This window comes from Engystomops pustulosus, chromosome 11 (genome assembly GCF_040894005.1).
Source record: "Engystomops pustulosus chromosome 11, aEngPut4.maternal, whole genome shotgun sequence".
Lineage (NCBI taxonomy): Eukaryota > Metazoa > Chordata > Amphibia > Anura > Leptodactylidae > Engystomops > Engystomops pustulosus.
Window position 1 is genome coordinate 5,169,888 of NC_092421.1, and position 26,322 is coordinate 5,196,209.

At 45.4% G+C, this 26,322-nt stretch overlaps 1 protein-coding gene across 26 annotated transcripts in view; it reads left to right on the forward strand.

The window, feature by feature from the left end:
- Window positions 1-26,322, forward strand: part of KCNMA1 (potassium calcium-activated channel subfamily M alpha 1) — a 382,597-nt gene that overhangs the window by 164,407 nt on the left and 191,868 nt on the right. For 25 of the 26 annotated variants that reach the window (XM_072130535.1, XM_072130534.1, XM_072130537.1 and 22 more), the window contains exons 4-6: window positions 6,266-6,359; window positions 8,398-8,509; window positions 23,909-23,984. In XM_072130535.1, coding sequence (XP_071986636.1) covers window positions 6,266-6,359; window positions 8,398-8,509; window positions 23,909-23,984 — 282 coding nt within the window. Of the gene's footprint in view, window positions 1-6,265; window positions 6,360-8,397; window positions 8,510-20,141; window positions 20,481-23,908; window positions 23,985-26,322 lie in introns of those variants that run through there. The other variant, XM_072130551.1, reaches the window with a different exon arrangement.

Here is a 26,322-nt window from a genome sequence, read left to right on the forward strand (position 1 = left end):
AGAAGGAGAACTCTGGGGACCTGAGCGGGGAAGCGACACATGCAGGATATCGGGGGCACGATCTTAGTGACTCCCCGCACAGCGCATTATACAAGGACAATGCACTTACATGCAGCAGGAAGAAGAAGGTGAACTCCGGGGACCTGAGCAGGGAAGTGACACATGCAGGATATAGGGCGCACGATCTTAGTGACTCCCCGCACAGGGCATTATACAAGGACAATGCACTTACATGCACCAGGAAGAAGAAGGAGAACTCCAGGGACCTGAGCAGGGAAGTGACACATGCAGGATATCTGGCGCAGGATCTTAGTGACTCCCAGCACAGCGCATTATACACAGACAATGCACTTACATGCACCGGGAAGAAGGAGGAGAACTCCAGGGACCTGAGCAGGGAAGTGACACATGCAGGATATCTGGCGCAGGATCTTAGTGACTCCCAGCAAAGCGCATTATACACGGACAATGCACTTACATGCACCAGGAAGAAGAAGGTGAACTCCGGGGACCTGAGCGGGGAAGCGACACATGCAGCATATCAGGAGCACGATCTTAGTGACTCCCCGCACAGCACATTATACACGGACAATGCACTTACATGCACCAGGAAGAAGAAGAAGAACTCTGGGGACCTGAGCGGGGAAGCGACACATGCAGGATATCGGGCGCAGGATCTTAGTGACTCCCCGCACAGCGCATTATACACGGACAATGCACTTACATGCACCAGGAAGAAGAAGAAGAACTCTGGGGACCTGAGCGGGGAAGCGACACATGCTGGATATCGGACGCAGGATCTTAGTGACTCCCCGCACAGCGCATTATACACAGACAATGCACTTACATGCACCAGGAAGAAGAAGGTGAACTCCGGGGACCTGAGCGGGGAAGCGACACATGCAGGATATTGGGCGCATGATCTTAGTGACTCCCCACACAGCGCATTATACACGGACAATGCACTTACATGCACCAGGAAGAAGAAGGTGAACTCCAGGGACCTTAGCGGGGACGTGACACATGCAGGATATCGGGCGCAGGATCTTAGTGACTCCCTGCACAGCGCATTATACACGGACAATGCACTTACATGCACCAGGAAGAAGAAGGTGAACTCCGGGGACCTGAGCGGGGAAGCGACACATGCAGGATATGGGGTGCACGATGTTAGTGAATCGCGTCGGACAGTCCGAATTGGGTATCGCATCATGACTGGGTAAGTAAATGTGCCTCATTTTACTGATTTAAGGATGAAAGTTGGTACAGAAGTAGCATCGGGTATTCGGCAGTGTGCAAATAACTTTTTATGTACAGCAACTCTTTCAATAAAAGCTCGTCTTTCTGTATGTGAGGTCTCTATCTGTTTGAAGTAGTTAAACTTTCTGGATGGAGAGGCGATTTTTTTCATATGAATTTATCAGCCGTGTGCCGTGTTATTTAAACAAGCGTGGACAGCTCGGATTTTCCAGGACATACATGGAAGCAGACATTTGCTGTAATTCATAATAAGCCGGGCTCGGTGTCCCATAAAGGGCCCTTCAGTAATATTCCATTGCCAGGGGATCCTGGATTATTATTCCATTGCCAGGCATTGGGAGATCCTGGATCATGCACATAACCAAGAGCACTTGATAACAGTCACCTGAAATGAAAGTCTTGGCATTGCTGTAATTTAGCATTTTTATGCATTTAATAGAAATAAACTCGATACGGCAAAGGTAAAATGTGCATGATGCCAATTACCAACTGAAGAGTGGGCACCCACTGTAAGGGGAGATCCATTGATTTCATTTGGTGCAGTCTTCAGACTTATAGTTCATGACCCTTAATTGTAAAAAGACAATTGGGCATTGCTTGAGTATTTCTTGGGTATTCCTCCCACGAAGACAAGTTTCTTATATGTACTCAGAATAACAAAATATCACATTCTCCAAATCACTGTTATTAACAAAAATGCAGCATTTCACAGATATAAGTCCAACCTGTCTCTATCAGTCCTGCTGTACACAACTTCAGTTGCCCCTAGACACGACCCTGTTACTTCTCACTTAGGGTCAGACGGCGGCCATCTTGGATTTCTGTGTGAGATCGTTCAGACAAGATTTCTTTAAGTCTGTGCTGTGTGGCTGTAGCCACGCCCCCTGCACGGAGCTCAGAGACACTCACTGATTACTTCCTGCCAGGAGATCGAGAGCAGAGAGAGAGGCTGCAAACTACAAGCTACAAGGAGATAAGTGATCCAGGGGAAGTGGGAGGCAGCAAATATCTGTGAGATGTAGCAGAGCTCACAGTGTAACAGTGTAATGGTTTATCAGCCTCTGTAGAATCATCTCCTGCATCTCATCTCTGATCTGTCTCCTCTCTCTATGTGTTAGTACAATGTCAGAGGCCAGATGAAAGTGCACAGACACCTTGTACCCTGATAATCTAAGCACATTGTCACCCCACAGAACTAGATGGATAATGTGTCTGCTTAGAGAGTCCCCGCCCACACCCTGGGATTTTACACTGAGCAGTGGAGGGAGATATAGGAGCTAAAACAGCAATAAAACTGAGTAACAATGTAAAGTAAGGGGTTAAAATTAACTTTCTTGTGTTAACATCACTAGGGGATTGAGATGTGAGAATTTTCTTCCCTGGGAAACCCCCTTTAAATATAGCAAAGATTTTTATACATTCATTTTCATAATAAATTCTTGCTTCTGACCGTGCAGGTAACCACAACACTGATCAGTATATATATATATTATAGATATAATTGTATGAATGTGTTGTTCATTAGACCGGTGTAGAGTAGAACGAGACAATCTCACTGCACATGACTGGCAAAAGGGAACAAGTGGTAATTTAGTGAAAGTCTTTATGTTGTGTATATGTTCAGCAATTGTACAGTTAAAGCATGCGCCGTACACCATGCTCATGGCACTTGTTTCATTCAGTGTCCCATGGCGAGCTACAGGATACATTATCGTGAACGGAGGCTACAGGGACAATCAAAGGAAAGTTCCCCATGCACATTTCCGCTCCCTGCAGCAGCTGCATCCCGTTTTTGCACATGCAGTTTAATATGGTAATTAGTTTTAGAGGCTACTGGGAGCATGTTGTAGACTTATGGCGCTCTCTGAGACCGAAGGCTACTCCATGACCCCAGTAGCCATTACATATCTGCCTCTTCATTTATATCTTCTAGCGCGTCTCTGGCATCAGAGCTCTACACCAGCGCAGTACATCCTACCCCTCTGCCGGAGACACTCCTGCTGTTGTCTGTCGGCGATGCGCACAGCTTCTGTGCCGGCAGCCGTATGCGGTCTATTGCGCATGCGCAGTGCTCACGAACATCAGACACGTCCCTTGCCAAGGGGAAGTAGCTACTGCGCTTTCACAGAGCTCTGTTGATACTCCAGAAGACATAAACGACGAGCACATACAGGCGGGTATTACGAGAGCATCTGGCGGGTATGAATAACTACTGAGGGTGAGGAGTAGCACCCAGAGGACTATGAGGTTACTACGCGCTCCAAAAGCCTCTGAAACTAATTACCCTAATATTTTATTACTGAATGAAACAAGTGTCATGAGCATGCTGTATGGTGCAAGCTTTTGCAACACCCCTGCCAACGTATAGGCAAGGGGGTAGTTGCGAATAGGGCCCTTTCCCTGTCAGGATACATCTGGTGAGCCTGCGCTACTCACCCAAAGGATAATGCAGGGAGAACTTAGGTAACTTGCAGCTGTAGCCTCTTCCTGGAAAGGCAAAGGATAGTTTAATGGGTGTAAGATGTTATCCAATCAGTTGGCTGTATTGTAAACTGGAGTGTGATTGGAGAGGTGCTACCCCTGTGCAGGGAGGAGCACAAGGTCTTCAGAGTCAGTCCAGTCAGTAGTCTGACCTCATGGTCTGTCTCAGGTATTAGCTGGTCTGTGTGGAGTACACCTTCAGTGCTGTCACAGATACTAATCTCAGGAACTCAGTCAGGAGACTCTAACCCAGAGCTGCAGCTTCCACAGTTTGAACACAGCTCCATCTCAATTATCCCAGTCTGCATCTACCACCAGGCTGGTGCTTTATTCCTGATGACCACTCTCCATGACCACTCCAGTACCAGAATCCAAATCTGCTGTTTAGGCCGTTGCCTGTTGTTCAATAAAGAACTGTGAGTTAATTTGCACAACGTTGCCTCCGTCTGATCCCTGGATACGGCTGTTACCACCACGGGCTCCCCATCCATTACCCAGGGACCTATCTTACAGACACTCAGGGGTTGCCCCAGGGGAGAACCAGTACATCAGCCTCTCCCTCCATATTTCTTGCACACACCACCTGCTGGAGAGCTGCCAGGCTGTAGGACAGTCCTCCAGTCCCCATACCAAGCACCGTGTCATCAGCACGCCCAAGGCCGCAACCGCCAGCCGCTCCGGTATTCTGGGCCCCGGCTGCCTCCAGGCCCCAAGAAAAGGCCCCGGTGGGGGATGTTGTACTTTAATTTTACCTAAAGCCATTTATCACAAAACTAAATTGTAACTTGTTGCCTTTTGCCAGTTATGAGACACAAAACAATACGAGATCCTCGGTAAAAGGTCTGTTGTGTACCTGGACTTCATTGATCTGGAAAAACATTCAGCAGATGCATCAATGAAATCCTTGGTAGTGTTTGTTGTAAAGAGGCCGCGTCTCGGGAGATGTCAGATGCTGAGCCGAGACGCATGGGATTTTGATGCAGTTCTGCTGGAAGAGAGACACATTTAATTACTCTGCGGCTCTCCACGAGGGGACGGATCCATCCATTATATTGATGGCTTCTTGGAGCTCTGCTTTGGCTGTAGCCACGCTTTGTTAATGGAAGCTGTGGCATAGAAAATCCAGAGATAAGACGTTATTATCTTAACTCTTTCATTGAAAAATGTACATTTTCCAATATTGTTTGGCTCACACCCCAGCGAATTTCATGTCAGACCCCCAAGGAAGGAGCCATTCATTCACTGCCTTTAGTTCTGATGTGGACTATATGTGCAATGATTTCTGGGTGATTGATTCAATAATGTATCCTACATGTATACATCTATGTATCTCTGCCATACAAAAGAATAACCACCATAGAGGCAAATTATCTTCAAGATGGGTAAAATGTAATGAAATCTCTAATTCCTGCCGTGTACTTCCCCCATGTGATCAGCAGCTACTGGGACGCATCTGTGTAAGTGTATAAATGTATGGAAGCGCATAGAGGTGTGCGCATGAGTGTATAAATGTATAAATCAGTGTATAAATGTATAAATCAGTGTATAAATGTATATATCAGTGTATAAATGTGTGAGTATACAAATATGTATATTGTCTGATGGGGTAGGGGTCTCAAATCAGAGATCTGCTATGGGGCCCTGCCTCGCCTAGTTAAACCGTAAGGTTTCAAGTATAACAAAAAAGAAACTTGGTACGCCAGCTGTACAAAATAACCTCACCATTACCGGTTATCACCAAGCTTATCTACAAAGTGGCGTCCACATTTTTTGCCCTTCCTAATTTTGGAATATATCAAACATCTGCTGCACTATTGCTATTGCTAGTCAGGAACCGACAGAAAGAGGATCACAACCTCGACTTACATGGAGTTATATCTTGAGAGTTTCCACGCAAATTGTGCAATTTAAAGGGGTTTTTCTCGTCTGGGCATTTACATACAGTGTCATTAATCTGCCATATATAAACGTTACTTCAATTAGATGTTATTCAAAAAGATTTGTGCGAAGATAATTTCTCATAAATGAAGTCATACGGTCCCATAGAAACAAGACTGTGTCCTTGGATACGACCACCTCTGCTGGAGGGATTGCACAAAGAAACAAAAAGTTTTTGTATATGAGATGTCCGGGAGTTACTGCAGGTCCCGCAGCCGTCCTGTGGTAATGATTGCTGAAGCCAGAAGGTCAGGCAGGACTCAATAGCGCATGTCTGACCACCGCTGCCAAAATGTGAGGTGGTCGTATCCAAGGAAGCCATCTCGTTTCTAAGGGATAACATGACTACATTTCTGAGAAATTATCTTCACAACGGGCCCCAGACCAGTTGGACCACCAGGAACGGTCCTGGTGGGTTTAATGGCCAGACTGCCCCCTGGATACATGTTGGATTAAAATTTAGAAATCACAGAAATTAGTTTTAAAACTCTTTGTTCTGTATATTTTCTGAATTGCTCGGTTGTGTAACACAATTACTATACAGTTATGAGGGGAGATAATTTTTCTTTTGTTTTTGTTCTTTTAGCCCTATTGAAACCTGCCAAAACTTCTACAAGGACTTCACTCTCCAGATAGACATGGCCTTCAACATCTTCTTCCTGCTTTATTTTGGACTTCGGGTAAGTGATATTTTGGCCATATTTACGGGACACACCCCTAGGCCATCCGCACACAGACTTTGTAGGAAATGTTAACGTCTGTTTTTCGCTACTGATTTGCATCAATCCGGTTTCTGCTTTTCATGGAACCTCAGATATAAGAGTGATCCAAAACTGTTTGGACTTGGCATCAAAATATCACACAGCAGATTTTCATTGTCATTTGCTGCCGGACTTATTGGGACTTTATTTGGTCGGTCATGAAGGAGCATATGGAGAGGACATACGCAGCGAGTGCTCTCCATACACAACAGGTGTGATCTGTATTATACACCTGCCGGTCACTGCCACAGTCTGGGATGGCGCCATATGCCGCAGTTAACCTATTAAGTTAAAGGGGTATTCCAGAAATCAGCATAATTCATATACAAATGGGCCGGTGTGTGGTGATGGCAGTTACACATCATTACTATGGTAACAGAGCAAGAAAACCTGTTAGATCATCACTGGGAGCAAAGCATAAGAGGTGGGAGGAGTTGCTGACAACTAAGGGATCATGGGACTTGTAGTTTCCAGTGGCGGCCATCTTTGTTGATAACTCTGTATACTTTAGAGATGCCATAAAAGTTTGTGAATCATAAAATCAAACTAATTAAGCTCCATTTTGTGACTAATGACATTGAGTTTTGTTACAAAAACCCATGATGCTAAATGAATGTATCAGAAGTTCATATTCCCAGAATACCCCTTTAATGGCTGTTTTGTGCCAACCGTCATCGGTTGGCACAATAACAGCTCTCAAAGACAGTAATAGACTGTCAGCAAAAGACTAATAAAGAAGCAGCATATCAACAGTTGTAGGGCTCCAGGGGGCTGAAATAATAGTAAAAATTAAAAACATTTAAAAAATTAAAACAAAACATGTTTTAAAAAATCTGAATATAATGAAGAAAACTAAAAGTTACCCTACATTCCCTAGAACACACATAAGAATAAAATTGTTGATCTTTTTGTTACACAAAGAATATTTTTCCTGAAAAGAATTTGTAAAACTTCTATCTCTGTTATTATAAATATTTTTGTAGGTTTGTTGCTATTACTATTGTTATTATGGTTCTGGTATGGGAAGCTGATAAAGATGTAGGAAGTTGATTGCTCAATCCGTTTCCAACCACAATCAATCTAGTGTGCACCTAAATGTCTAGAACGTCTTGCGCCACAGAATTTTTTAAAAACATTTTTACAACAAATCATGGCAATGTTTATGTTCTTGCCTAATTTTGGCGCATTAACTAGCATATATCGGGCATAAACTAAGCCAACCAGTAAGAGGTGTGAAGTTACAGTAGACAAACTGAGCAAGATTTTTGATTCGACATCACACAATAAAGACGTCAATTTTAAAGTTGCCCTGTTTAAAGGGGTTATTCTCGTCTGGGCAGTCACATTCAGTCTCATTAATCTGCCGTATATAAACATTTCTTCAATTAGATGTTATTAAAAAAATGTTCCTGTGTGAAGATAATTTCTCATAAATGTAGTGATATGGTCCTTTAGAAACAAGACTGTATTCTTGGATACGACCACCACTGCTGGAGGGATTTCACAAAGAAACAAAGGGTGTTTGTATATGAAAAGGTACCACGTCCTGTGATAATGATCGCTGAATCCAGGAGGTCAGGCAGGACTTAATAGCGCATGTCTGGCCACCGCTGCCAAAATGTGAGGTGGTCGTATCCAAGGAAGCCATCTCGTTTCTAAGGGACAGCATGACTACAGTGAAGAGATATTATCTTCACACAGGAACACTTTTTTTAATAACATCCAATTGAAGAAATGTTTCCATATGGCAAATGAATTAAATTAAATGTGACGGCCCAGATGGGAAAACCCCTTTAAGTTTCGGACAATATTGTGAATCTTCCCTTTTGTGTCCATTGTTTATGCTGTACACTGATAGTACATAACTAGTGTTAATGAAAACATATTATTACTGCTATTGGCTGTTGCTGTAGTTGTCGCTGGACTTGCTTACAATGTCTCTCCCTTGTCTTCCCAGTTTATCGCTGCCAATGACAAGCTGTGGTTTTGGCTGGAAGTGAACTCTGTGGTGGATTTTTTTACGGTGCCTCCAGTGTTTGTGTCAGTTTATTTAAACAGGAGCTGGTTGGGTAAGTCATAAGGAACTGATTTCTATAGTCACGTCTGCGAACGTATGAAGATGCCTTATACCACACGCATGCCCCATAATAATCGGTAGGAAAGCCAATCACTGCAACAGCTAATCTATAATCACTGCACTGTCCCCGGGTTACATACAAGATAGGGTCCGTAGGTTTGTTCTTAAGTTGAATTTGTATGTAAGTCGAATCTGTATATTTTATAACTGTAGATCCAGACAATTTTATTTTTTTTTTGCCCCGGTGACAATCGGAGTTTCAAACTTTTTTGCTGTAATGGGACCAAGGATTATCCATAAATCTTCATTACAGACACCTTACAGCTGATCATTGCAGCCGGGGACTATAGTAACATCCAGAGAGGTCACCAGAGGTGAGAGGTTTCTGTAACTAGGGGTCGTCTGTAAGTCAGGTGTCCTTAAGTAGGGGACCGCCTGTATGTAATAATATAGATTATATCTTTCAGGCTGCGTTCTCTCGTGGTGTTTTGGGCGCGTTGAAACGCATGCGACAGGACGTGAATCATAACCATTTTTTTTTCATTACTGAAAGTGTAAGCAGCTGTGTTTTACACCTGCTTACACTTACGGCAATGAAGAAATGGCTTCATGTGCTTAAAAAAAAAACGTAAAAATTAGGTAGAAGAACTATGAGATGAGCTGAGAGTAGCCAAGCACATTGTAACAATTTAAAAGCGCACGTGTTTTGATGCACTCGTGCTAAGGCTACATTCACACTGCCGTTGCCCGCCCGTACCGTAGCGCAGCTCACCCCCGCCCCTCTCCATAGGGATACATGGCGCACGGGGCCGTATTACGGGTAAAGATAGGACATGTCCTATCTTTTTCCTGGGTACGGAACGGCACCGTACCTCTCCCGTAGGGCGCCGTGCGCTCATTGCCGTCTATGGGGGACATATATCGGCCGTATATACGTCGGACGTATATATACGTCCCCCATACTGTAGTGTTAATGTAGCCTAACGCATACGTTTTGACGCTCGCATTCTGATGCATCCAAAACGCCACATGTGAATGCACCCATAGGGGCAGATTTATCAAGCATCTGAAAATCAGAATATTCTTAGTTGCACATGGCAACCAATCACAGTTCCCCTTTAAAATATTCATGAGCACTGGTAAAATGAAAGCTGAGCTGTGATTGGTTGTCATAAGCAAGTAAGAATATTCTGACTTTCAGACACTTGATAAATCTGCCCCATAGTCTCTGTTTGTAGATGAGAATAAACCGTCCTGGAGTGAATTGGCTTCCTATGATCTTGCAGACTCGCTATGATTACTGCCCATGCAATGCGTTACCTACAGAATTGAAATAGATTCTGGTTTTAGGGGACAAGTCCAAATAATATGGGTCCTGGCAAAAGAGCTTTAGGTTGAAAGGAAATTATTAGATTTTTCTTAAAAATGAAAAAAACATGACTGCAGTAAAAGTGCAGAAACAAACAGCTTGTTTTATCCCTGGTCATGTGATGTCACACAGGTGCACAGCTTGTTATATCCATGGTCATGTGATGTCACACAGGTGCACAGCTTGTTTTATCCCTGGTCATGTGATGTCACACAGGTGCACAGCTCATTATATCCATGGTCATGTGATGTCACACAGGTGCACGGATCGTTATATCCCTGGTCATGTGATTTCACACAGGTGCATGGCTCATTATATCCATGGTCATGTGATGTCACACAGGTGCACGGATCGTTATATCCCTGGTCATGTGATGTCACACAGGTGCATGGCTCATTATATCCCTGGTAATGTGATGTCACACAGGTGCACAGCTCATTGTATCCATGGTCATGTGATGTCACACAGATGCACAGCTCATTATATCCCTGGTCATGTGATGTCACACAGGTGCACGGCTCTTTATATCCCTGGTCATGTGATGTCACACAGGTGCACGGATCGTTATATCCCTGGTCATGTGATGTCACACAGGTGCACGGATCGTTATATCCCTGGTCATGTGATTTCACACAGGTGCATGGCTCATTATATCCCTGGTAATGTGATGTCACACAGGTGCACAGCTCATTGTATCCATGGTCATGTGATGTCACACAGATGCACAGCTCATTATATCCCTGGTCATGTGATGTCACACAGGTGCACAGCTCATTATATCCATGGTCATGTGATGTCACACAGATGCACAGCTCATTATATCCATGGTCATGTGATGTCACACAGGTGCACGGCCCTTTATATCCCTGGTCATGTGATGTCACACAGGTGCACAGCTTGTTATATCCCTGGTCATGTGATGTCACACAGGTGCACGGCCCTTTATATCCCTGGTCATGTGATGTCACACAGATGCACAGCTCATTATATCCATGGTCATGTGATGTCACACAGGTGCACGGCCCTTTATATCCCTGGTCATGTGATGTCACACAGGTGCACAGCTTGTTATATCCCTGGTCATGTGATGTCACACAGGTGCACAGCTCTTTATATCCCTGGTCATGTGATGTCACACAGGTGCACGGATCGTTATATCCCTGGTCATGTGATGTCACACAGGTGCACGGATCACTGTATCACACAGCTTTGATTACTCTCTGTGATACTAAGGTGCTGTGAATGTGAATGACACTAAGCAGAGAACTAGATAATCAAGTAAAAGAAGATACGAGGCAACTCACCAAACTATACAAAAATCCTTTTATTGGAGGTGCTGGACAGGGCAGGAGCGGGGCCTGGCGTCCGACCGTTTCTCGCTTCCTGGCGCATTCTCAAGCCGTTTTGCGTAGTTTGGTGAGTTTCCCCGTATCTTCTTTTCCTTGATGTTCATGCGGACTCCATATTCCAGCGGAGCTCCACCATCTGTGCTCTTTTAGGTGATGGAGTTATATCGTGGATTGTGTCCGGAACGGCTGAAAGTGCTTAACACAAGTAGCTGGAGTGGAGATCCTTCCTTTGCTCCCGTATTATGAGACCCAGATAACTGTGAGGGATGATACACACAGGGGCACATGGATCTCAGGTAAAGATATGGAATCCAGCGCTCTGTACCACACGCGGAGACGATCAATATCACAAAGGTTCCTTTATTCAATAAATTCATGTAGACACGTACAGCTGATGTAAGGACCAACGCATTTCGACACAATGGGTGACGTGTATTATCGTATCTGCGCCTAAAAAATGCCGGGACCTTTTGGGTTTTTTGGGGGTAGAATTGTTGTGGATCATTTATAATGAGTTTGCGCCAGAAAGAACAGATGTTTCCGACTATCCCGACTCCTCCAACTTTTTTTTTCGCAAGTGGGCGTGGCCTAACTTTTCCACATTATTCGTCACATTTATGTGTATTTTGTCGGCATTTTTTGGCGCAATTTTTGGCGCACAATAAACCAGAAAAAATGGTCAGAGAGCAAAATTAAGGCGCAGTCCATGTAAGATTTTGGCGCACATCTCATTGATGTTGGCATTTTTATGGCGCGCGACTGATTATTACCGTCTACCCATTAATTACTTACAGCCGTGCGCCACTTTAATACATCGGGCTGTGCTTTCTGGAGACTGATCTCCAATGCCGACAGTCGTGCTTGCGCCACAATTAGTAAATCCCCCCCTGTGTGTGTTGATCATGATCTCATGACAGCACATGTATCTTAGTTATGGGTTTGTGCTCCTGGCCTTCTGTTCTGCTGGTCAGATACAAAAGAGTTTTACCTTCGTATTACAGCCGCGTTATGGCGTTTAGTGACTTGGAAACCTGGAAGGGAGAATGGATTAGGTGCACATGCACAAAAATAAAAAAGCCAAGCAAAATAAGAGATCCATGTGCCCCAAAGTGTAATGGAATATTATGTAACTCTTCATTTTGCAAATATTATCAATTGTTTTCGGAAAGTGGTCCACCCATTATTTACATTGCATGCAGTATGCTGGTTCCCCCCCTGTATTGTAGCTGAATATATGCAGGTGCTCGCCTCTATGCAGGTTTTATACAGTCTTAGGAATTATTCATGAAGAAGTGCTGCCCTCTAGTGTTAAAAATAGTTCTAGCAGTTTTCCGTTTATTTTTATCCAGTGACTGGTAGATTAGTTTTTCAGTGTTAGTGTCGATCAGTGTAGACATTACATATATATTGTTTAGGGTATTATAATATTCCCCTCATGTTATTGCACTGGCATGGTTCTGAATACACTGGCCAGATCCAGGCTGCATATTGAACAGGAGATGTGGCGCTGTACCAATGTGTCTGGTACAGCGCCACATCTCCTGTTCAATATGCAGCCTGGTTGGTATATATAGCTATTTTGCACGATGCACTTTATTTTGTCTTGTTTGGTTTATATGACCTCCTACCAGGTTCCATGTTACTTAGATTAGGTTTATGTTATAACCTCTTGTTTACACTTGTAATATATTATTTTGATTGACTTGTGTGTTACATTGAAACCTTATGTTTACACTTGTAATGTATTGACTGACTGTGGTTTACAATGTGATTGGTGTGTGGTGTACAGGATTGGCGGTGTACTTTTAGTCCCCCAGGGTTTGATTTTATGGGTTGTTTTTATTGCAGTGATCATATGTGTATTATTATTTTGTTCAATAAAATTCTGTGTTTTCCATATTATGGTATTCATGCATATATTTTGTGTACTTTGTTGTACAAGGCCTGTATATAGGTACATATAGTTGGTGTTCATAGCAGTCCTTGCTTTCCACACATTTCCTGGATAATTGGTATTGATCCTTAGTAAATAAGCCCCTGAATGCCCTAACATACTAAGTGTTATAATTATAACATTTGGGGTTCTGTACAGGTGGTCCCCTACTTAAGAACAACCCCTAGTTACAGACGACCCCTAGTTACAGATGGACCCCTCTGCCCTCTGTGACCTCTGGTGACCTCTCTGGATGTTACTATAGTCCCAGGCTGCAATGATCAGCTGTAAGGTGTCTGTAATGAAGATTTATTCATAATCCTTGGTCCCATTACAGCAAAAAATTTAGAAACTCCAATTGTCACCGGGGCAAAACCTTTTTTTTTTGTCTGGATCTACAACGATAAAATATACAGTTTCGATTTATATACAAATTCAACTTAAGACCAAACCTATGTCACCTATCTTGTATGTAACTCGGGGACTGTCTGTATCTTGACATTTTCTGTCTGTGTGTGGCGCAGTTTTGCGGCTTTCCATGCAACAAATGAACATAGACCAATGTGATGTGCTGCGACTTTTTATATCTTGCAAAAAAACCCCAAAAAGCATAAGAACACTGCAAAGAAGAAAAGTCTGACTGGCAGCCGTGGTCCATAGTCCTAGAACTGTCCTAGGAGTCTGCCATAGGATACATCCCCCATGGTGCTTGCCAAATGGCTTATTTCCCCTACAGCAAATGTATGAAACTGGCTAAAAGAAAATACGTTTTTCTTGCTTTTGGCAACCAGTAGCGGTAATGCATAGAAAAATTCATTCTTTGCTCTGATTGGTTGTAGCAGCAAGGATCGGATTTATTAATCATCCAATAGGAACTGATGAAAAGTTTTCTAAAATCAGAGAAGAAAATTAAAGCCGTGCTGTGATTGGACCGCTGTATAAATCTCGTCTTTGTGGCTTCTTACAGTGAAACAACACACAGGTTTTGTATACCGTATATACTCGAGTATAAGCCGAGACCCCTAATTTTATCACCAAAAAACTGGGAAAACCTATTGACTCGAGTATAAGCCGAGTATGGAAAATGCATTGGTCACAATACAATACAGCCAGCCCAGCCTGCCCCCAGTAGTATACAGCCAGCCCAGCCCCCTGTAGTATACAGCCAGCCCAGCCTGCACCTTGTAGTATACAGCCAGCCCAGCCTGCCCCCAGTAGTATACAGCCAGCCCAACCTGCCCCCAGTAGTATACTGCCAGCCCCATGTATTGTATATCCTCCCTGCCCTCAGTAGTATACAGCCAGCCCAGCCTGCCCCCAGTAGTATACAGCCAGCCCAGCCTGCCCCCAGTAGTGTACAGCCAGCCCCATGTAGTGTATAGCCTGCCAGCCCCCTGTAGTATACATCCAGCCCTCAGTAGTACACAGCCAGCCCCATGTAGTGTATAGCCTGCCTGTCCTCAGTAGTATACAGCCAACCCAGCCTGCTCCCAGTAGTATATAGCCAGCCCAGCCTGCCCCCAGTAGTATACAGCCAGCCCAGCCCCCTGTAGTATACAGCCAGCCCAGCCTGCACCTTGTAGTATACAGCCAGCCCAGCCTGCCCCCAGTAGTATACAGCCAGCCCAACCTGCCCCCAGTAGTATACTGCCAGCCCCATGTATTGTATATCCTCCCTGCCCTCAGTAGTATACAGCCAGCCCAGCCTGCCCCCAGTAGTATACAGCCAGCCCAGCCTGCCCCCAGTAGTGTACAGCCAGCCCCATGTAGTGTATAGCCTGCCAGCCCCCTGTAGTATACATCCAGCCCTCAGTAGTACACAGCCAGCCCCATGTAGTGTATAGCCTGCCTGTCCTCAGTAGTATACAGCCAACCCAGCCTGCTCCCAGTAGTATATAGCCAGCCCAGCCTGCCCCCAGTAGTATACAGCCAGCCCAGCCCCCTGTAGTATACAGCCAGCCCAGCCTGCACCCAGTAGTATACAGCCAGCCCAGCCTGCCCCCAGTAGTGTACAGCCAGCCCCATGTAGTGTATAGCCTGCCAGCCCCCTGTAGTATACATCCAGCCCTCAGTAGTACACAGCCAGCCCCATGTAGTGTATAGCCTGCCTGTCCTCAGTAGTATACAGCCAACCCAGCCTGCTCCCAGTAGTATATAGCCAGCCCAGCCTGCCCCCAGTAGTATACAGCCAGACCAGCTTGTCTCCTGTAGTATACAGCCAGCCCAGCCTGCCCCCAGTAGTATACAGCCAGGCCAACCTGCCCTCTGTAGTATACAGCCAGCCCAGCCTGCCCCCAGTAGTATACAGCCAGCCCAGCCTGCCCCCAGTAGTATACAGCCAGCCCAGCCTGCCCCAGTAGTATACAGCCAGCCCAGCCTGCCCCCAGTAGTATACAGCCAACCCAGCCTGCCCCCACTAGTATACAGCCACCCAGCCTGCCCCCCAGTAGTATACAGCCAGCCCAGCCTGCCCCCAGTAGTATACAGCCAGCCCAGCCTGCCCCCAGTAGTATACAGCCAACCCAGCCTGCCTCCAGTAGTATACAGCCAGCCCAGCCTGCCCCCAGTAGTATACAGCCAACCCAGCCTGCCCCCAGTAGTATACAGCCAGCCCAGCCTGCCCCCAGTAGTATACAGCCAACCCAGCCTGCCTCCAGTAGTATACAGCCAGCCCAGCCTGCCCCCAGTAGCATACAGCCAACCCAGCCTGCCCCCAGTAGTATACAGCCAACCCAGCCTGCCCCCAGTAGTATACAGCCAGCCCAGCCTGCCTCCAGTAGTATACAGCCAGCCCAGCCTGCCCCCAGTAGTATACAGCCAACCCAGCCTGCCCCCAGTAGTATACAGCCAGCCCAGCCTGCCTCCAGTAGTATACAGCCAGCCCAGCCTGCCCCCCAGTAGTATACAGCCAGCCCCATGTAGTGTATAGCCTGCTAGCCCCGTAGTATACAGCCAGCCCCATGTAGTGTATAGCCTGCTAGCCCCGTAGTATACAGCCAGCCCAGCACTAAAAAAAAAACCCTCCGGCGGCCCCAATGCGCAGCACTGCTCCCCCGATGTCATGGCTTCTCTTCTGGCTTCCGTGCCTGTCTTCTTTCTTTTGTATCAGGCTGCAGGGCGCCCTGCAGCCTGATACAGAAGAAAGAAGACGGGCGCGGAAGCCAGAAGAGGAGACGCACGGACATTGGGGGAGCAGCGCTACACATCGGGGCTGCTGGAGGGTGAGTATATAAGTTTTTTTTCTTTTTTAGTGCTGGGCTCGTGTGTCGACTCGTGTATAAGCCGAGTTGACGATTTTCAGCACATTTTTTGTGCTGAAAAACTCGGCTTATACACGAGTATATACGGTAATTCTTAGATGGTGTCATAAATCCTCCCCCTTCAGAGTATCTCTATGAAAGGTCTTCTCATCCTCTGTATAGCAGACTACTGTGTTACTCCTACCATGTCACATGATTTCCTTGTGCCGCTGCTGTACTCAGGGCCTTCTTCTACTTCACATTCTTGATGGCCGTCTGCTGTCTATCTCAGTGTAAGACCAGATTTGTTTGTGCATCTAAACTTTTGGGGGCATTTTAAGTTTCTGGTAGCTGAGAGTTCCACATGAACCCTTAAATGGGGTTATCCCTCTAAAGAAAATTCTCACATCTCAATCCCCTATGTTTATGTTGACACAATATAGATCATTTTAACCCCTTCCTTTACAATGTTACTCGGTTTTATTGCTATTTTAGCTCCTATCACTCTCTAGGCTGCTCAGTGCAAAATTCCAGGTTGTGGGCGGGGACTCTCTAAGCAGACACTTTATGATCCATCTGGTTCTGTGGGGTGACATTATCAGGGTACAAGGTAAATATACACTTTCATCTGGCCTCTGACATTGTACTAACACACTGACACATAGAGAGAGGAGACAGATCAGAGATGAGATGCAGGAGATGATTCCACAGAGGCTGATAGGCCATTTCACTGTTACACTGTGAGCTCTGCTACATCTCACAGACATGTGCATGCATCCCCCTGTAGCTTGTAGTTTGCGGCCTCTCTCTCTGCTCACGATCTCCTGGCAGGATGTGATCAGTAAGTGTCTCTGAGCTCTGTGCAGGGGGCAGAGCTACAGCCAAACAACAGAGACCTAGTTACTGGGTCGTGTCTAGGGGAAACGGAAGTTGTGTACACCTGGACTAATAGAGACAGGTTGGACTTATATCTGTGAAATAATGCATTTTTGTTAATAACACTGAATTAGAGAATGTGATATTTTGTTATGTGTTTATGTAATATTATGTGTAGTGTAATATAGTCTTTGGAGGATGAGGGGAGTAGTACAAGCTGTGTAGTGTAATATAGTCTATAGAGGATGAGGGGAGTTGTACAAGCTGTGTAGTGTAATATAGTCTATGGAGGATGAGGGGAGTAGTACTAGCTGTGTAGTGTTCATAGGCTGCAGGTGACTTGGACAAACTGAATGTTTGGTCATCCACTTGGCAAATGAGGCTCAATGTGGATTAATGTAAGGTTATGCACCTGGGGGCTAATAATCCACAGGTAACATATGTCCTTGGGGGGTTTAATCTGGGAGAGTTCCTTGTTGAGAAGGACCTGGGTGTAATAGTAGATCACAGATTAAATATCATCCCACAATGTCAATCTCTGCCTCTAAAGCCAGTAGGATCTTGTCATGTATCAAAAGTGGTATGGACTCTCGTGATAGGGATGTAATATTACACTGTACAAGGCACTGGTCCGGCCTCACCTGGAATATACCGTCCAGTTCTGGGCTCCAGTCCATAAAAATAAGGCCCTGGAGCTGGAGAGGGTTTAACATGATAAGGGGTATGGAGGGTCTTAGTTATGAGAAAAGATTAAAACAACTGGGTTTATTTAGTCTGGAAAAGAGACGACTACGAGGGGACATGATTAATTTATATAAATATATGACTGGTCCATACAAAAAATATGGGGAAAGTTGTTTCAGATTAAATCAAATCAAAAGACGAGGGGGTACTGTCTCCGTCTGGAGAAAACAAGGTTTAATCACCAGAGGTGACAGGACTTCTTTACTATGAGAACTGTCAATCTGTGGAATAGCAGAGCTCAGGCGCGGGTCACAGCAGGGACAGCAGAGAGCTCAGGCGCTGGTCACAGCAGGGACAGCAGATATCTCAGGCGCTGGTCACAGCAGGGACAGCAGAGAGCTCAGGCGCTGGTCACAGCAGGGACAGCAGAGAGCTCAGGCGCTGGTCACAGCAGGGACAGCAGAGAGCTCAGGTGCAGGTCACAGCAGGGACAGCAGAGAGCTCAGGCGCTGGTCACAGCAGGGACAGCAGAGAGCTCAGGCGCTGGTCACAGCAGGGAAAGCAGAGAGCTCAGGCGCTGGTCACACCAGGGACAGCAGAGAGCTCAGGCGCTGGTCACAGCAGGGGCAGCAGAGAGCTCAGGCACTGGTCACAGCAGGGACAGCAGAGAGCTCAGGAGCAGAGCACAGCAGGGACAGCAGAGAGCTCAGGCGCTGGTCACAGCAGGGACAGCAGAGAGCTCAGGCGCTGGTCACAGCAGGGACAGCAGAGAGCTCAGGCGCTGGTCACAGCAGGGACAGCAGAGAGCTCAGACGCTGGTCACAGCAGGGGCAGCAGAGAGCTCAGGCGCTGGTCACAGCAAGGGCAGCAGAGAGCTCAGGCGCTGGTCACAGCAGGGACAGCAGAGAGCTCAGGCGCTGGTCACAGCAGGGACAGCAGAGAGCTCAGGCGCTGGTCACAGCAGGGGCAGCAGAGAGCTCAGGCGCTGGTCACAGCAGGGACAGCAGAGAGCTCAGGCGCTGGTCACAGCAAGGGCAGCAGAGAGCTCAGGCGCTGGTCACAGCAGGGACAGCGGAGAGCTCAGGCGCTGGTCACAGCAGGGACAGCAGAGAGCTCAGGCGCTGGTCATAGCAGGGACAGCAGAGAGCTCAGGCGCTGGTCACAGCAGGGACAGCAGAGAGCTCAGGCGCTGGTCACAGCAGGGACAGCAGAGAGCTTCAAGAAGGATCTAGATGCCTTTTTGCACCTAAATAACACTGATGGTTCTGTTATATAGAATTGTTTCCCCTAAATCCTTTCCTCATCCAATCCCTTCCCTTCCTTGGTTGAACTTGATGGACAAGTGTCTTTTTTCAACCGTATAAACTATGATGCTATGACACAATTCTGTCAGACACTGAATGATAAATGTGGCACACAGTCTGACCAGAACACCACTTTCCATGCAAATTTTTTTGTTGAGTGCGGTATATTGTGTTACGGGCACTTTATAGATCCATGTGCGAGCAGTTTGCACTGAAAAGAATGTGCAAAGTCAGACAAAGAAAACTGGTGCAGGGGCTTTAATAAATATTAGACTGCATTCACATTAACATGTGCCCACCGTACCTTAGCATGGCGGGCACGCGGTGGCGCCGGGGAGAGGAGGAGGGGGTGAGCAGGACCTCTCGATAGAGGAACATGGTGCACGGAGCCGTATGCCATGAAAAGATAGGACGTGTCGTATCTTTTCACGGGGTATGGAGCGGTACTGTGCCGCACGTGTGCTCCACCGTACCGCTCCACTAGGGCACCGTGCGCCCATTGCCGTCTATGGGGGATGTATATAGGCCGTATTGGCTGTATATACATCCCCCATACGGCAGTGTGAATACAGCCTTAGACATTATTGTATTTCTATAATTTATCAAATAACTTGAGGCTCAATCATGTCGTTTTCCTCTGTATTATTCTCCTCCTTGTCAGGGATAGAGGCTGCTTATCGTCATCATCACCCTCTTCAGCTGGATGTGAGGATTGTGACCTGTAGCTGTGGGGAGGGGATGCTACAGCCAGACCACACATCCATAAAATGTCCAAAAGGAGCTTAGGCTTTAATATCCTGATAGCAAATCGGAGGTTTTAAAGCAGCGCGCAGGGAAGGATCAGCCGTGAATCTGTGCCGAGTGCTGAGCATATACTGCCGGTAGCATCTCCACTGCTGGACCTCCGCATCCCTGACACTTGTGTGGCCTTTGGAGGTGCTGATGACCTTTGCCATCCGCCATTTATCTGAGAAGGCTAAAGGTTAGCGTAGGTTAGATAACTGCACAAGATGATACCTGGAAAGATTTTGGTTTATCGGGCTCCTGAGGGGGCAAGGAGTGAAGTGTATAGAACTACGCGCCGGCGCAAGAAATCTCTGGGAGACCTTTACCAAAATGGTTACAGAGTTAAAACTGGAGGAGAAAAAGCTGAAGCGCCCGGATGGCGCCAGTCCTTGTCCGCCTGCTATAGAAAGGCTTCCTATTGGGGTAAGTCGGGAGGGGGGGTCATCCACTTATAATTTGTCCTCCTCTATATTACATTTGCTTGATGTATGATACATGATGATAAAGTATAATAAATGTGCTCATGCGGCATCGCATTGTGATATGTTCAGTGCTCTATGGATTATACATATGTACAGTCAATAGACCCAATTATAAGGCAGAATGAAAAGTCAATGTAGCATTTTGTGCAATGTTTCTTTACTTTTAGATGGAGACAATGTTTCAGTGAATGTACGGAAACTTTCCACCTAACATTAGTGCAAAGTAAAAGGTTTATTATGTACAAGGCAAATAGATCCTCCATAGGGCCAGATGTGTAACCTGTGGGGGTGCAGGAGACTTTGGGGGCCCATAAGTTGTCTCTTCTCTATACAGGCTCTCCCCTACTTAAGGAGACCTGACTTACAGACGAACCCCTCTGCCCCCTGTGACCTCTGGTTACCTCTCTGGATGTTACTATAGCCCCAGACTGTAATAATCAGCTGTAAGGTGTCTGTAATGAAGTTTTATTCATAATCCTTGGTCCCATTACAGCTAAAAATTTTGACACACCAATTGTCACTGGGGCAAAAAAAAAATGTTGTCTGGATCAACAATTATAAAATATTCAGTTTCGACTTACATACAAATTCAACTTAAGAACAAACCTATGGACCCTACGGGGACTAGCTGTATTGAGATGCTCCCTGCTATAAACAATCCATAGTTGGAGGGTCGGGTACACACTTTACATTGTGGGCTATCAGCTCCAAGTAACAAATCTGCAGCTTGTAATGGAGTTATCTTCTACTAGAATGAAGGTCTCTAGGCCCAACAATATGGCGGCTGATGAAGCCTGCAGACATTTTTTTATATGGATTTATGGATTTTGTAATTAATAAGGCTTTGTCTGGAATGTAATATGTCATTTATACAGTACATTTACTTCTACATGATCCACACTGTGATCCGTCCATGTACTGGGGTCTTCAATGTCAAATCTAGAGCAGCAGAGGAAGAGCCTAGTTTGTGAAATCTGTCATTTTCTATATCCCGATTAAATTGTGTAAATCTCGCAATGGTTTTAATTAACAAGATGTAGGGCGATTAAATGTCTGTGTAAGTGTCAGTCAGCGCCCGTGTTACTTGTATCCGGCCATGTTTCCCTTTGTGTATGGCGTTATGTGCGTCTAATTAAGACGCCTACAGAAGGTAAAGATAGAAGAATCCGCTTTGGTGCACATCCGACAATGAGAATATTACACGTGTCAAATAGATATGAAAACGGATCATACACAGAGATTCTGGTGGATAAAAATGACTCTTTTTGTGAAAAGACGGACATGGATGAACACATATGGTCCAGAGGCATGTGACTGACCTCTCTCTGACAGAACGGAGAAGTCACTAAAGCTGATAGAGAGCAGGGAAGGGGCTCTGCCCCCAAATCTGCCCCCTATTGACGCTGCGATGGAAGAGAATGTGTTACCATCCAATTAATCTGATCTTCTTTACCTGAAGATTATCCACAGCTCGGACCCTAATTCATAGATGCACAATAGGCTTTAGTGTGACCTTTGATGAAATGTGTCCTTGTTCAATACATTTAATCTGGAGATGCAATAATGTAATGGAAAATGTATCTATAAATGCCCCGACTTACCTTCACACCTCCGTTTTAGAGAAGGGCTCTAGTCTAGCATTTACGATACCTCCATAGCTGGCGATTATTACTCATCCTCATTGCTGCTACACTGTATATGATAAAGGCGGTCCCCTACTTAACACCCGACTTACAGACGACCCCTAGTTACAAGCGGACCTCTGGTAATTTACTGTACTTTATCCTTAGGCTACAATAAACATTTATAATAGTTATCACAGGCGTCTGCAATGAAGCTTTAGTATCCTGGTTCTTATGACAACCCAACATGTTTAAAATCCAATTGTTACAGAGACCAAATAAAAATTTGTCTAGAGCTACAATTATAAATTATACAGTTCCGACTTACATACAAATTCAACTTAAGAACAAACCTAAAGAACCGATCTTGAACGTAACCCGGGGACTGCCTGTAATTGTATATCATTGTATGTGTGTATTATCTATGTGATTTTTATGGGTTATATGTTGGATATCCAGGGTATTAGTATTTGGATAAAATGTGTATTTGTATTGTGTATTCTTCTTCCAACTATAATTGGGTGTTCCTTAAACTGGTGCTCTGGACACTTTATGGCTATAATTATATATAAAGTTTAGGTTAGCCGGAGAAAAGGATTCCACACCTAAATGGCTGTATGTCTGATTTTATTGGATGTTGATAACTTATACAGGACTTATCACAGTACATACAATAAAGATTTCAAAGCCCAATAGTTTTGGGTAGTTTGGCACATAATGGTGTTAAAGGGCAAAACACACCTTCATGCCGCCCCCCTGCAGGTCTTCTCTTCTTTGGTCTGGCAGTGGCAGGTCCGTGCACCCCAGCCGCCGCCGCTGTCATCATATTGTGTGTGCCGGCCGGCGTGCACTCTGATGTCCGTAGCGGATGACGTCACAGCTTGTGCCACGCAGCGTCACACGGACCTGCCGCTGCAGGACCAAAGAAGAGAAGACCTGTGGGGGGCAACACGAAGGTGAGTTTTGACTTCATTTTTTATAGGAAGTGGGCAAACGGGGGCTGGCTAACTACTGGGTCAGGGGGCTGGCTATATACTGATGGCAAGGGCTGGAAGGTTATATACAGGCAGTCCCCGGGTTACGTACAAGATAGGGTCCGGAGGTTTGTTCTTAAGTTGAATTTGTATGTAAGTGGAAACTGTATATTTTATAATTGTAGATCAAGAAAAAAAAATTTTTGGCCCCAGTGACAATTGGAGTTTAAACATTTTTTGCTGTAATGGGACTAAGGATTATCCATAAAGCTTCAATACAGACATTTTACAGCTGATCATTGCAATCTAGGATTATAGTAAAGCATTCAGAAAGCTTCACCAGAGGTCAGAGGGGTCTGTCTGTAACTATGGTTTGTCTGTAAGTCGGGTGTCCTTCAGTAGGGGACCTCCTGTACTAGGGGGAAAATGATCCGGACTAACTATATACTGGCTGTGACCAATGCATTTCCCACCCTAGGCTTATTCTCAAGTCAATAGGTTTTCCCAGTTTTGGCAAAAATAAGGTGGCCTCGGCTAATACACGGGTCGGCTTATACTTGAGTGTTTACGATATATCACCCTATAAAGTCCACAGTAAATATAAATGACCCTGACATTGTCCAAAAGGCCCATTTATTCTTGAAGTTGATGATCTCTCATTTAGTTCTTGATGTTATACATGAAGCAGAAAATTCAATTTTTAGAGCTGAATATGAATTTGTCTTTGGTTGCTCATAAAACATCAATAACTGTGACTTTTCTCTCTTTTTCAGGCTTGAGGTTTTTACGTGCATTAAGGCTCATCCAGTTTTCCGAAATTTTGCAATTTTTAAACATTTTAAAAACAAGGTAAGAAATCAAACTATAAACTTTTCTGTATGAGTCTCTTTCCAGCTCAGTAATTGCTATTGTAGTCTATGTGGTTCTTGTCTGTATTAGACATTGGCTATAAAGGGGAACCTTTCTACAAACTGTGCGCCCCAAACAGACATAAATCCAAACAATTCACAAACTGCACCGCGTTCTGCACCAGGTTTTTATATTTTTTTTTGTCATAAGAGATTCAGAAGTCATGTGAAAAGTAATAGAAATATTTTTACTTCTCTTTTCTGCTGGATCGTATTTGATTTAAAAAACACCGTAAAGGAAATCTGCCATCAAAAAATCAAGCAGAGACACTTACTGATAGATCCAGGCACCGTGACTGCGGAAACTTTCTAATATTTGTTATCCATGCCCTCCTCCTTTCTAAAATAAACTTTTATAATTGTGCTAAATAGCCCTGACGGACTACGCTAGCTCCTCAGTGATCTGGCTTCACAGGCTGTTACACTGTCTCCCCCATCCCCCTGCTGCCTCAGCCCTTGTGCGCGTTGATTTCAGAAGGACGTGGTTAATAAATATAATAAGATGACCGCAGTCACGGTGCCTGGATCTATGAGTAAGTGTCCCTGGTTTATCATGAGGGATTTTGATGGTAATTTCCTTTAAAGGAAACCTACCACCACGGATCTACCAATTCAGGTATATCCAATGTATAGCAGTAGAGCCTTTTTAGGGCTAATTCGTTGGTGGCCCAGAACTTTTATAAATTTTAATTCCCCCAATATTAAAATTTTCCAAAGAGGCTACTGGGGCGTGGAGTAGTCGGAGCTGAGGCTACACGGCGCGGCTATTCCACACCCCAGTAGCCTCTTGCGTTCCGGTAGCTGCTCGCACTCCTCTGTGAAGCTGTGAGTTCTGCGCATGCACAGTAGCTCCGGCTTCAGAGATGAGACTGCGCAGCCGGTAGGCTGCTTTCTGTGGATTCGCGGAACCCAGCATTGCAGACAAGCTGATGCTACACACCTGCCACTGGATCTACCGTAATAGGTAGATCCGTGGTGGTAGGTTTCCTTTAACCAGCTACCTGTAAAGAAGAAATTAACTCAGTCAGTGTGTACAGAGGAGCTAATGACGGGTTTATTGATGTTCAAATCTATAACCAAAAATTTACTTTTAATATGAACCAATCCAATCCGTGCCTGAACGGATAAATTTCATTTGCACTTTTTGGGAAGTGTGCATCAACTTTTTTTGGTGCACCTTTAACATAGAGCATGCAACACATTTCTGTCGAGTCGCCGTAATAAATGTGGCCTGCCGTCTGAATCGGGTTCGGAAAACACCCCTTCAGCGGATACAGTACATCCGCAACCCAATACTGGCCCAAACAGTTTGCACGTTCTTTTCAGTGCAAAGTCAGACAAAAAACCGGTGCAAACACTTTAATAGATGTGGGCCGGTATATACGGGTGCAGGACAAGACAATGTAGACTGACTTTGTCTTCCCTTACAACACTTCTGGTACATTTATGCGTCACCACTAAGCACGCTGGTGCTCGGGTATATGACTTTGTCGTTGTGTTGATCTTTGTATGTGAGAAGGGTAACAGATGGGAGTGGGTGGGAAATAACTGAGGTATTAGGATTACAATGAAATCTCATTCATGAAGTCAACGTCTGGCCATTCATAACGCAGAGGAAACACAGCAAGAAGATTAACCCCTTCACTGACACAAAACTCAATTAGACCGACTTCAGCTGTTCTCCTACCTCACTAAATAAAGATTATAGGGGACATGTTATAAGGGCTTCTACGCCAGAAAACTGGCAAAACACCAGGCATTGCGATTATTATCCCCTTTATGGCAGCTACGAAAGAGTATACAGGGGACGCGGTTGGCAGCTGAGTGGGACGGTACCGGGCAAGTGAAAGTAGAAGGACCTGGTGTAGAAATATAAGCTGCGTGAGATTTCACGTGTCCTGATCTGTGTCGCATGGAGGCAGCGCCACAGAAGGGTCGCCTGCACTACAATCCCAGTGCACACTCTCCTTATATACCTGCGCAAGCCGTTTTATCCCCGAAAAAGGTGCACAGTCCGACAAAAGTGCAACGACAACCCTTAGTTTACTTACCCGTTCCTGTCGCGATCCACGATCCGGACTGTCTGGCGAGGATGAAGTCCGGCGCAATTCACCAAGATCGTGCGCCTGATATCCTGCATGTGACGCTTCTCCGCTCAGGTCCCCGGAGTTCACCTTCTTCTTCCTGGTGCATGTAAGTGCATTGTCCGTGTATAATGCGCTGTGCGGGGAGTCACTAAGATCGTGCGCCTGATATCCTCCAGGTGTCACTTCCCCGCT